The sequence below is a fragment of the Panulirus ornatus genome, chromosome 53, assembly GCF_036320965.1.
Source record: "Panulirus ornatus isolate Po-2019 chromosome 53, ASM3632096v1, whole genome shotgun sequence".
NCBI classification, from domain to species: Eukaryota; Metazoa; Arthropoda; class Malacostraca; order Decapoda; family Palinuridae; genus Panulirus; species Panulirus ornatus.
This window is the reverse complement of record NC_092276.1, coordinates 5,836,191-5,849,152: the sequence shown is the minus strand read 5'-3', so window position 1 is coordinate 5,849,152 and position 12,962 is coordinate 5,836,191. Positions and strand designations below refer to the sequence as shown.

General features: G+C 42.1%; 1 protein-coding gene across 7 annotated transcripts in view; it reads left to right on the top strand.

Moving 5' to 3' along the window:
• Dhc64C (dynein heavy chain, cytoplasmic) overlaps positions 1 to 12,962 on the top strand; it is a 335,090-nt gene that overhangs the window by 295,466 nt on the left and 26,662 nt on the right. For all 7 annotated transcript variants that reach the window (XM_071692492.1, XM_071692491.1, XM_071692489.1 and 4 more), the window contains 3 exons: positions 40 to 234; positions 5,428 to 5,611; positions 12,517 to 12,660. In XM_071692492.1, the coding sequence (XP_071548593.1) occupies positions 40 to 234; positions 5,428 to 5,611; positions 12,517 to 12,660 (523 nt within the window). The remainder of the gene's footprint in view (positions 1 to 39; positions 235 to 5,427; positions 5,612 to 12,516; positions 12,661 to 12,962) is intronic.

The following is a 12,962-nucleotide window of genomic DNA, read 5'->3' as shown; positions in this document are numbered from 1 at the left end:
GTCCCCTGTAACTGATATAAAGAGGTTTCCTTTTGTCAGGTACCAGCTTCTCGTATGATGCGTGCTCCTAGTGAACGTGCACGTCTGTATTTCCTCTTAGCCTGGTTCCATGCCATCACGCAGGAACGTCTACGGTATGCTCCACTGGGTTGGGCCAAATATTATGAATTCAATGAGTCAGATTTGAGAGTAGCATGTGATACACTAGACACTTGGATTGAGGCAACAGCAATGGTAAGTGGATATTTAAGCAAGTAGTTGTACAGTATATAATTCCAGATATATGTTATATGACATGAATTACTCATATATATGCATGTACATATTTATACTTGCTTGCCTTCATCCATTCCTAGTGCTACCCCACCCCACAATAAACAGCATTGCAACCCCCTTCTTCAGTGAGGTAGCACTAAGAAAACACAAAAAAGGCCACATTTTTCACACAGTCTCTAGCTGTCATGTGTAATGCACCAAAACCACAGCTCCCTATCCACATCCAGGCCCTACAGACCTTCCTGTGATTTATCCCAGATGCTTCACATACCCTGGTTCAATCCATTGACAATACATTGCCCACTGTATACCACATTGTTCCAATTCACTCTATTCCTTGCATGCCTCTCACCCTCCTGTATGTTCAGGCCCCAATCGCTCAAAATCTTTTTAACTCCATCCTTCCTCCTCCAGTTTGGTCTCCCACTTCTCCTTGTTCCCTCTTCCTCTGACACATATATCTTCTTTGTCAGTCTTTCCTAACTCATTCTCTCCATATGTCCAAACCATTTCAACACACCCTTTTCTTCTCTCTCAGCCACACTTTTCATTTCCACACATCTCTTTTACCCTTTCATTACTTACTCGATCAAACCACCTCTCACCACATATTGTCCACAAACATTTCATTTCCAACACATCCACCCTCCTCCGTACAACCCTATCTGTAGCCCATGCCTCAAAACCATATAATACTGTTGGAACTGCTGTTCCTTCAAACATACCCAATTTTGCTCTCTCAGATAACATTCTCTCCTTCCACACATTCTTCATTGCTCCCAGATCCTTCACCCCTTCCCCCACCCTGTAACTGACTTCCACTTCCATAGTTCCATCAACTGCTAAGTCCACTCCCAAATATCAAAAATGCCACTTCCTCCAATTTTTCTTCGTCCAAACTTTATCCCAGTTAACTTGTCCCTCAACCCAACTGAACCTGATAACCTAGCTTGTATTCACATTTACTCTCAACTTTCTCCTTTCACACACTTTTCCAAACTCAGTCACCAACTTCTGCAGTCTCTCAAACAAATCAGCCAATAGAGCTGTATCATCAGCAAACAACAACTGACTGACTTCCCAGGCCCTTTCATCCCCTACAGACTGCATACTTACTCTTCTCTCCAAAACTCTTGCATTTACCTCCCTAACCTCCCCCTCCATAAACAAATTAAACAAGCATGGGGACATCACACACCCCTGCTGCAAAGCGACATTCACTGGAAACCAGTCACTCTCCTCTTTTCCTACTCGTACACATGCCATACATCCTTGGTAAAGACTTTTCACTGCTTCTAGCAACTTACCTCCCACACCATATACTCTTAAGACCTTTCCACAAAGTATCTCTATCAACTATCTTATGCCCTCTCCAGATCCATAAATGCTACATGTAAATCCTTCTGTTTTCTAAGTATTTCTTGCAAACACCTGATCCACCCATCCTCTACCACTTCTGAAACCACACTGCTTTTCCCCAATCTGATGCTCCGTACATGCCTTCCCCCTCCCAATCAATACCCTCCCATATAATTTCCCAGGAATACTCAACAAGCGTAAGCCTTTGTAGTTTAAGACCCACCTGTATCCCCTTTGCCTTTGCACAGCGGCACTATGCATGCATTCCACCAATCGTCAAGCACTTTACCGTGGTCCATACATACATTGAATATCCTTACCAACCAACACCACATTCACCACCTTTTTCAATAAATTCCACTGCAGTGCCATCCAAATCCACCACCTTACTGGATTTCATCTTCTGCAAAACTTTCACTATCTCTTAACCAAACCATTCTCCCTGACCCTCTCACTTTGCACACCACCCTAACCAAAACACCATGTATCTGCCACTGTATATCATCAAACACATTCAACAAACCTTCAAAATACTCTCTCCATCTCCTTCTCACTTCATCACTACTTGTTATTATATCCCCACTTGCCCCCATCACCACTGTTCCCATTTGTTCTCTTGTCTTATGCATGTTATTTACCTCCTCTCAAAACATCTTTGTATTCTCCCTAAGATTTAGTGATACATTCCCACCCCAACCTTCATTTGCTCTTTTTCAATCCTTGCACCTTTCTCTTGACCTCCTGCCACTTTCATACATCTCCCACTCATTTGCACTACTTCCTTGCAAGTATCGTCTAAATGACTCTCTTTTCTCTTTCACTGATAACCTAACTTCTTCTTCCCACCACTGGCTACCCTTTCTAATCTGTCCTCCTCCCACCTTTCTCATGAGTGAGGAAAGGTTAACAAAGAGGATATATGTGTCAGTTGTGGAAGGATGAAGAAGAATGGAGAGAACGTATTGGAGATGGAAGGATGAAGTGAAAAAGATTTTGAGCAATTAAACCTGAATATGCTTGAAGGTGAAAGATGTGCATGAGATAGAGTGAATTTCGACAATGTTGTATACTAGGTTTGATGTGCTGTCAGTCGGCTGAATCAAGGGATGTGAAGCATCCAAGGTAAACCATGGAAAGGTCTTTGAAGCAGATGTGGTTTTGGTTTATTACACATGACTAGAGAATGGATGCAAGTGGATATGGCCACTCCCCATACTTCACTTACTCTCACCTTTTGCCTTTCTGCACTCATTCTCCCTTGTTTCTTCACACAAGTTTCTCTTTTCCAAGTTCAGTTACTCTCACCAGCCTATTCTCACTGACGTTGTTTCCTCATTTCCAAAAACTTTTGCGAATTCTCACCCACGCAACCACAAGATAGTGAGCAGACATTCAAGCAGCTGCCCCTTTCTGCACATTTACATCCAGAAGTCACTCTTACACACCTATCAATTAATATGTAATCTGCTAATGCCTTTTGACTTTCTCTTACTCACAAACATATACTTTTGTATGTTTCTCTTTTCAAATATATATTTTTATGTTTCTCTTTTCAGATTGGGTATTCCCAATCACCATCCCCTTTCAGCACACAACTCCACAAGCTATTCACCATTTCCATTCATAATATTCAATACCCCATGTCTTCAGTTATACCTTTAAATGCCACAGTACTCACTATTACATTCAAATCACCCATCTGTAATACCTGGTCTCTTGCATCAAAACTGCTGACACCCTCATTTAGGTACTCCCAAGACACATTCCTCTCATGATCTTTCTCCTCATGGCCAGGTGCATAAACACTAATAATCACCCATCTTTTGCCATCCACTTCTACACACACTAGTCTAGAATTTACTTCCCTAACCTCCTTCACTTACTCCCACAACTCTTGCTTTAGCAGTAGTGCTCCTCCTCCTTTAGCTCTTGTCCTCTCACCAACCCTTAACTTTACTCCTAAGACATTCCTAGCCATTCTTCCCCTTTCCCTTTGAGCGTTGTTTCACTCATAGCCAGAACATCCAGTTTTCTTTCTTCAATTGTGCTACCTATATCGCCTTTCTTACCTTGATTTCATTCTCACACATTTAGACACTGCACCCTGATCCTTCAAGAAAGTTGAGCACTCCCTGTTTGGCTCCTCCTTATGTTTTATCTTTTAGAAATTGAAATACACAAAGGGGGATGGTTTCCTGTCCCCTTTAGCTGCCTTTCTGTGATATGCAGGCAATACGGAGATAGAATTTCTTCTCCCTTACTCAGCGAGGTAGTGTCAAGAACAGATGAATAAGGTTGTATCCTCTCTCATCCATTCTCCAGGTGTTATGTGTAATGCACCAAAACCACAGCTCCTTATCCACAACAAGGCCCAACAGACATATTTATGTTTTACCCTGGACTCTTCACATGCCCTGGTTCAGTCCATTACCAGCACTTTGACCCCTGTATACCACATCGTGCCTTTTCGTTCTGTCCCATGCATGCCTCTCATCCTCCTGCATGTTCAGACCCCTGTTGCTCAAAATTTTTTCACTCCCATTCATATTCCCTCCTCTTTGCCTCCTCACTCACCCTATGACTAACTTATGATTCCATATGCTGCTATGTCCACTCCCAGGTATTGTAAAGACTATGCTTCCTCCAGCTTTTCTCCATTCAAACTTACACCCCTAACTAACATGTCCCCCAACCCTGCTAAACCCAACAGTCTTTCCTTTACTCTTGACCTCCATGTTTCACATACACTTCCAAATTCATTCACCAACTTCTGCAGTTTCTCACCTGAATCTGCCATCGGTGCTATATCATCAGCAAACAACAACTGACTCAAGTCCCGGGCCCTTTCATCTCCTACAGACTGCATACTCACTCTTCTCGCCAAGATTCTCTCATTTACTTCCCTCACCATCCATAAACAAATTAAGCGTCCTTCGTGACCTCACACACCCCTACCTCAAACCAACTTTCCCTTGGAATCATTCACTCTCCTCTCTTCTCACGTGTACACATGCTGTACACACTTAATGAAAACTCTCTACTTCTAGCAACTTTCCTCCCACACTGAATGTTCTGAAGACCTTTCATAGGGAATCTCTATCAGTCTTATCATATGCTTTCTCCAGATCCATAAATGCCACATACAAATCTGTCTGTTACTCTTGAGTATTTCTCCCACAAATTTTTTGGAGCAAATATAGGAAGTAAGCTGTAGGGATCAGTATGTGACACAGCTTGGTAGTTGAGATCATGTTTAACATGTCACCAAAGTCCCATTTTAGGAGAATATTTGAGAAGACCAACCTTCAATTGGCAGATAATAGAATTGCCTTCAAGTTCATTAGCTGTTCGCATCTTGCTTAAGGTCAAAACTGAAATATGCTTCTCAAGTTTGTTCTTCTCACCTGAAGAAGCACAAATTGTCAAAAAATAGAGAAGGTTCAGAGGAGTGCAACAAAGATGGTATCAGAGTTAAGGGAGCTCAGTTGCAGTGAAAGGCCAGAGGTCTTTGATGATGCTGACATTGAGATTTTTTTTTGAAAGATATAGGGACAAAACAACTAGAGCCTGTAACATGAAATTTAAGGAGTCTGTTAAAAAGAATGAAAAGAAGTACTTTAATAGTATAAGAGCAGTGAATGAATGGAATAATTGAATGAAAATATAACTGTGGATGGCGTGCAGAAGATTTTAAAGATGTCTGATAGTAGAAACAGTTCAAAACATGTGACCCCTGTGAATTATTTGAATTACAGGGATTTGATTTTATGGTTGTAATGTGCTTCTTTCTAGGGCCGGACAAATCTTCCACCTGAAAAAGTACCATGGGATGCTTTAGCTACATTGATGTCTCAGTGCATCTATGGTGGGAAGATTGATAATGAGTTTGACCAAAGACTTCTTACTTCATTCCTCTCCAAACTATTTACGCCAAAGAGTTTTGACCCCGAGTTCCCGCTTGTCACCAGCCTTGACGGTAAGCTTTGCAGATTGCATTAAGAAAAGTTGAAAATGAGGTTTTGATTATAATTGACTTTATGGAAGTAAAATGTATTAGAAATGAAATGTTTTAGGAAATGTGTGGTGTGAGATAGTTTGACTGAGCAAGTAATGAAAGGTAAAAGAGGTGTAGTAATACTGTATTGTTGAATATGATGTGGTACTAAAAAGACTGTGGTTGAGAGAGCAGAAGAGGGTTTGTGTTGATATGGTTTGAACATATGGAGAGAATGAGTGAGGAAAGGTTGACAAAGAGGATGTATGTGTCAGAGGTGGAGGGAAGAAGGAGAAGCAGGAGACCAACTTGGAAGTGGAAGGATGCTGTGAAAAAGATTTTAATTTTAACTTTCTAAAAAAAAAATGGGAAACAGCAGGAGTCACGCGGGAAGTGCTCATCCTTCTTGTAGACTCAGATTGGGGTGTCTAAATGTGTGTGGATGTAACCAAGATGTGAAAAAGGAGAGATAGGTAGTATGTTTGAGGAAAGGAACCTGGATGTTTTGGCTCTGAGTGAAACAAAGCTCAAGGGTAAAGGGGAAGAGTGGTTTGGGAATGTCTTGGGAGTAAAGTCAGGGGTTAGTGAGAGGACAAGAGCAAGGGAAGGAGTAGCAGTACTCCTGAAACAGGAGTTGTGGGAGTATGTGATAGAATGTAAGAAAGTAAATTCTCGATTAATATGGGTAAAACTGAAAGTTGATGGAGAGAGATGGGTGATTATTGGTGCATATGCATCTGGGCATGAGAAGAAAGATCATGAGAAGCAAGTGTTTTGGGAGCAGCTGAATGAGTGTGTTAGTGGTTTTGATGCACGAGACCGGGTTATAGTGATGGGTGATTTGAATGCAAAGGTGAGTAATGTGGCAGTTGAGGGAATAATTGGTATACATGGGGTGTTCAGTGTTGTAAATGGAAATGGTGAAGAGCTTGTAGATTTATGTGCTGAAAAAGGACTGGTGATTGGGAATACCTGGTTTAAAAAGTGAGATATACTTAAGTATACGTATGTAAGTAGGAGAGATGGCCAGAGAGCGTTATTGGATTACGTGTAAATTGACAGGCGCGCGAAAGAGAGACTTTTGGATGTTAATTTGCTGAGAGGTGCAACTGGAGGGATGTCTGATCATTATCTTGTGGAGGCTAAGGTGAAGATTTGTATGGGTTTTCAGAAAAGAAGAGAGAATGTTGGGGTGAAGAGGGTGGTGAGAGTAAGTGAGCTTGGGAAGGAGACTTGTGTGAGGAAGTACCAGGAGAGACTGAGTACAGAATGGAAAAAGGTGAGAACAATGGAAGTAAGGGAAGTGGGGGAGGAATGGGATGTATTTAGGGAATCAGTGATGGATTGCGCAAAAGATGCTTGTGGCATGAGAAGAGTGGGAGATGGGTTGATTAGAAAGGGTAGTGAGTGGTGGGATGAAGAAGTAAGATTATTAGTGAAAGAGAAGAGAGAGGCATTTGGACGATTTTTGCAGGGAAAAAATGCAAATGAGTGGGAGATGTATAAAAGAAAGAGACAGGAGGTCAAGAGAAAGGTGCAAGAGGTGAAAAAGAGGGCAAATGAGAGTTGGGGTGAGAGAGTATCATTAAATTTTAGGGAGAATAAAAAGATGTTCTGGAAGGAGGTAAATAAAGTGTGTAAGACAAGGGAGCAAATGGGAACTTCAGTGAAGGGCGCAAATGAGGAGGTGATAACAAGTAGTGGTGATGTGAGAAGGAGATGGAGTGAGTATTTTGAAGGTTTGTTGAATGTGTTTGATGATAGAGTGGCAGATATAGGGTGTTTTGGTCGAGGTGGTGTGCAAAGTGAGAGGGTTAGGGAAAATGATTTGGTAAACAGAGAAGAGGTAGTAAAAGCTTTGCAGAAGATGAAAGCCGGCAAGGCAGCAGGTTTGGATGGTATTGTAGTGGAATTTATTAAAAAAGGGGGTGACTGTATTATTGACTGGTTGGTAAGGTTATTTAATGTATGTATGACTCATGGTGAGGTGCCTGAGGATTGGCAGAATGCGTGCATAGTGCCATTGTACAAAGGCAAAGGGGATAAGAGTGAGTGCTCAAATTACAGAGGTATAAGTTTGTTGAGTATTCCTATTAAATTATATGGGAGGGTATTGATTGAGAGGGTGAAGGCATGTACAGAGCATCAGATTGGGGAAGAGCAGTGTGGTTTCAGAAGTGGTAGAGGATGTGTGGATCAGGTGTTTGCTTTGAAGAATGTATGTGAGAAATACTTAGAAAAGCAAATGGATTTGTATGTAGCATTTATGGATCTGGAGAAGGCATATGATAGAGTTGATAGAGATGCTCTGTGGAAGGTATTAAGAATATATGGTGTGGGAGGCAAGTTGTTAGAAGCAGTGAAAAGTTTTTATTGAGGATGTAAGGCATGTGTACATGTAGGAAGAGAGGAAAGTGATTGGTTCTCAGTGAATGTAGGTTTGTAGCAGGGGTGTGTGATGTCTCCATGGTTGTTTAATTTGTTTATGGATAGGGTTGTTAGGGAGGTGAATGCAAGAGTTTTGGAAAGAGGGGCAAGTATGAAGTCTGTTGGGGATGAGAGAGCTTGGGAAGTGAGTCAGTTGTTGTTCGCTGATGATACAGCATTGGTGGCTGATTCATGTGAGAAACTGCAGAAGCTGGTGACTGAGTTTGGTAAAGTGTGTGAAAGAAGAAAGTTAAGAGTAAATGTGAATAAGAGCAAGGTTATTAGGTACAGTAGGGTTGAGGGTCAAGTCAATTGGGAGGTAAGTTTGAATGGAGAAAAACTGGAGGAAGTAAAGTGTTTTAGATATCTGGGAGTGGATCTGGCAGCGAATGGAACCATGGAAGCGGAAGTGGATCATAGGGTGGGGGAGGGGGCGAAAATCCTGGGAGCCTTGAAGAATGTGTGGAAGTCGAGAACATTATCTCGGAAAGCAAAAGTGGGTATGTTTGAAGGAATAGTGGTTCTAACAATGTTGTATGGTTGCTAGGCGTGGGATATGGATAGAGTTGTGCACAGGAGGATGGATGTGCTGGAAATGAGATGTTTGAGGACAATGTGTGGTGTGAGGTGGTTTGATCGAGTAAGTAACGTAAGGGTAAGAGAGATGTGTGGAAATAAAAAGAGCGTGTTTGAGAGAGCAGAAGAGGGTGTTTTGAAATGGTTTGGGCACATGGAGAGAATGAGTGAGGAAAGATTGACCAAGAGGATATATGTGTCGGAGGTGGAGGGAACGAGGAGAAGTGGGAGACCAAATTGGAGGTGGAAAGATGGAGTGAAAAAGATTTTGTGTGATTGGGGCCTGAACATGCCGGAGGGTGAAAGGAGGGCAAGGAATAGAGTGAATTGGATCGATGTGGTATACCTGGGTTGACGTGCTGTCAGTGGATTGAATCAGGGCATGTGAAGCGTCTGGGGTAAACCATGGAAAGCTGTGTAGGTATGTATATTTGCGTGTGTGGACGTATGTATAAACATGTGTATGGGGGTTGGTTGGGCCATTTTCTTTCGTCTGTTTCCTTGAGCTACCTCGCAAACGCGAGAGACAGCGACAAAGCAAAAAAAATATATATATATATATATATATATATATATATATATATATTAGCTTCTGATGCATATATCCTCTTTGTCCTCTATCCTCATGTTCTTAACACTACCTCACTAATATGGGAAATGACAAATATATATGAAATAAAATATATGTGGTTTGATTGACTAAGTAATGAAAGGGTAAAAGATATGTGTGGTAATAAAAAGAGTGGTTGAGAGAGCAGAAGTGGCTTTGTTGAAATAATTTGGACTCGTGAGGATGAGTGAGGAGGATTAACAAGGAGGATGTACGTGTCGAGGATGGAGGGAGCGAGGAGGGGTGGGGGACCGAATTGGGGGGGAGGGATGGAGTGGGGGAGATTTTGAGTTATCGGGGCCTGGGCATGCAGGAGGGTGGGGGGCGTGCGGGGAGTAGTGAGTTGGAGCGATGTGGTGTGCTGGGGTCGACGTGGTGTCGGTGGATTGAACCAGGGCGTGTGAGGCGTTTGGGGTGGGCCGTGGAAGGTTCTGTGGGGCCTGGATGTGGAAGGGGAGCTGTGGTTTCGGTGCATTGTTGCATGACAGCTGGAGACTGAGTGTGAACGAGTGGGGCCTTTGTTGTCTTTTCCTAGCGCTGCCTCGCACACATGAGGGGGAGGGATGTTGTTGTTCCATGTGTGGCGGGGTGGCGGTGGGAATGAATGGAGGCAGACAGTGTGAATTGTGTGCATGGGTATATATGTATATGTCTGTGTGTGTGTGTGTGTGTGTGTGCGTTGAGATGTATAGGTGTGTATATGTGGTGTGTGTGGACGTGTATGTATATGCGTGTGTGTGTGGGTGGGTTGGGCCATTCTTTCGTCTGTTTCCTTGCGCTGCCTCGCTGGCGCGGGGGACGGCGACGGGGCAAAGTGAATGAATAGATAAATATATATAGGGGAGAAAGAATACTTCCCACGTATTCCCTGCATGTCGTAGAAGGCGACTAAAAGGGAAGGGAGCGGGGGGCTGGAAATCCTCCCCTCTCATTTTTTTTTTAAATTTTCCAAAAGAAGGAACAGAGAAGGGGGCCATATGAGGATATTCCCTCAAAGGCCCAGTCCTCTGTTCTTAACGCTACCTCGCTAATGCGGGAAATGGCGAATAGTATGAAAAAAAAAAAAAAAAAAAAATATATATATATATATATATATATATATATATATATATATATATATATATATATATATATATAAATATATATATATATATATCCCCAGGGATAGTTATATATATATATATATATATATATATATATATATATGATAGAGTGGCAGGAATAGGGTGTTTTGGTCGAGTTGGTGTGCAAAGTGAGAGGGTTAGGGAGAATGATTTGGTAAACAGAGAAGAGGTAGTGAAAGATTTGCGGAAGATAAAAGCCAGCAAGGCAGCGGGTTTGGATGGTAATGCAGTGGAATTTATTAAAAAAGGGGGTGACTGTATTGTTTACTGGTTGGTAAGGTTATTTAATGTGTGTATGACTCATGGTGAGGTGCCTGAGGATTGGCAGAATGCTTGCATAGTGCCTTTGTACAAAGGCAAAGGGGATAAAAGTGAGTGCTCAAATTACAGAGGTATAAGTTTGTTGAGTATTCCTGGGAAATTATATGGGAGGGTATTGATTGAGAAGGTGAAGGCATGTACAGAGCATCAGATTGGGGAAGAGCAGTGTGGTTTCAGAAGTGGTAGAAGATGTGTGGATCAGGTGTTTGCTTTGAAGAGTGCATGTGAGAAATACTTAGAAAAGCAAATGGATTTGTATGTAGCATTTATGGATCTGGAGAAGGCATATGATAGAGTTGATAGAGATGCTCTGTGGAAGGTATTAAGATTATATGGTGTGGGAGGCAAGTTGTTAGAAGCAGTGAAAAGTTTTTATTGAGGATGTAAGGCATGTGTACGTGTAGGAATAGAGGAAAGTGATTGGTTCTCAGTGAATGTAGGTTTGCAGCAGGGGTGTGTGATGTCTCCATGGTTGTTTAATTTGTATATGGATGGGGTTGTTAGGGAGGTGAATGCAAGAATTTTGGAAAGAGAGGCAAGTATGCAGTCTGTTGTGGATGAAAGAGCTTGGGAAGTGAGTCAGTTGTTCGCTGATGATACAGCGCTGGTGGCTGATTCGGGTGAGAAACTGCAGAAGCTGGTGACTGAGTTTGGTAAAGTGTGTGAAAGAAGAAAGCTGAGACTGAATGTGAATAAGAGCAAGGTTATTAGGCACAGTAGGGTTGAGGGACAAGTCAATTGGGAGGTAAGTTTGAATAGAGAAAAACTGGAGGAAGTGAAGTGTTTTAGGTATCTGGGAGTGGATTTGGCAGTGGATGGAACCGTGGAAGCAGAAGTGAATCATAGGGTGGGGGAGGGGGCGAAAATCCTGGGAGTGTTGAAAAATGTGTGGAAGTCAAGAACGTTATCTTGGAATGCAAAGATGGGTATGCTTGAGGGAATAGTGGTTCCAACAACGTTATATGGTTGCGAGGTGTGGGCTATAGATAGAGCTATGCAGAGGAGGGTGTATGTCCTGGAAATGAGATGTTTGAGGACAATATGTGGTGTGAGATGGTTAGATCAAGTAAGTGATGAAAGGGTAAAAGAGATGTGTGGTAATAAAAGAGTGTGGTTGAGAGAGCAGAAGAGGGTGATTTGGAATGGTTTGGTCACATGGAGAGAATGAGTGAGGAAAGATTGACAAAGAGGATATATGTGTCAGAGGTGGAGGGAATGAGGAGAAGTGAGAGACCAAATTGGAGGTGGAAAGATGGAGTGAGAAAGATTTTGTGTGATCGGGGCCTGAACATGGAGAAGGGTGAAAGGCGTGCAAGGAATAGAGTGAATTGGAACGATGTGGTATACCGGGGTCAATGTGCTGTCAATGGATTGAACCAGGGCATGTGAAGCATTTGGGGCAAACCATGGAAAGTTTTGTGGGGCCTGGATGTGGAAAGGGAGCTATGGTTTTGGTGCATTATACATGACAGCTAGAGACTGAGTGTGAACAAATGTGGCCTTTGTTGTCTTTTCCTAGCGCTACCTCGCACACTTGCGGGGGAGGGGGTATTCATTTCATGTGTGGCGGCGTGGCAATGGGAATGAATAAAGGCAGACAGTATGAATTATGCACATGTTTATATATGTATATGTCTGTGTGTGTGTATATATATATACACACACGTTGAGATGTATATGTGCAGGTGTGGACGTATATGTAAATATTTATATGTGTATGTAGGTGAGTTGGGCCATTCTTTCATCTGTTTCCTTTCGCTACCTTGCTAACGGGGGGAGACAGCGACAAAGTATAATAAATATAAATACTTCTGATGTTTCTTTTGCAGGCATTGAAGGTCAGAATATATCCATGCCTGATGGTATCAGGAGAGACCAGTTTCTTCATTGGGTCGAATCTCTCAGTGACCGCCAAACTCCATCTTGGCTTGGACTACCAAATAATGCTGAAAAGGTTCTTCTTACCACCAGAGGTTTGTAATTTATTGAGCTTTGTGTTTTACTCTTTAACTGTAAACTTGATAACTAGGGTCAGGTTTGAATTTGTGACCACTGATGGTTTATGTGAAGAGGTTTAATAATTCTTCAATTTTGATTCAAGGAGTAGATGATTATTATTTCCAAGTGCACATAAGTTCTTTCTACATTAGATATTAACATTTTGTGATTTGCAATGCATAACTTGTCACTCACATCATTCTACTGATTACACAACAAAGGAATTTGCATCAAACAGAATTGTCAGATTGCTATAGTGATAATCAGAGCAGTGATT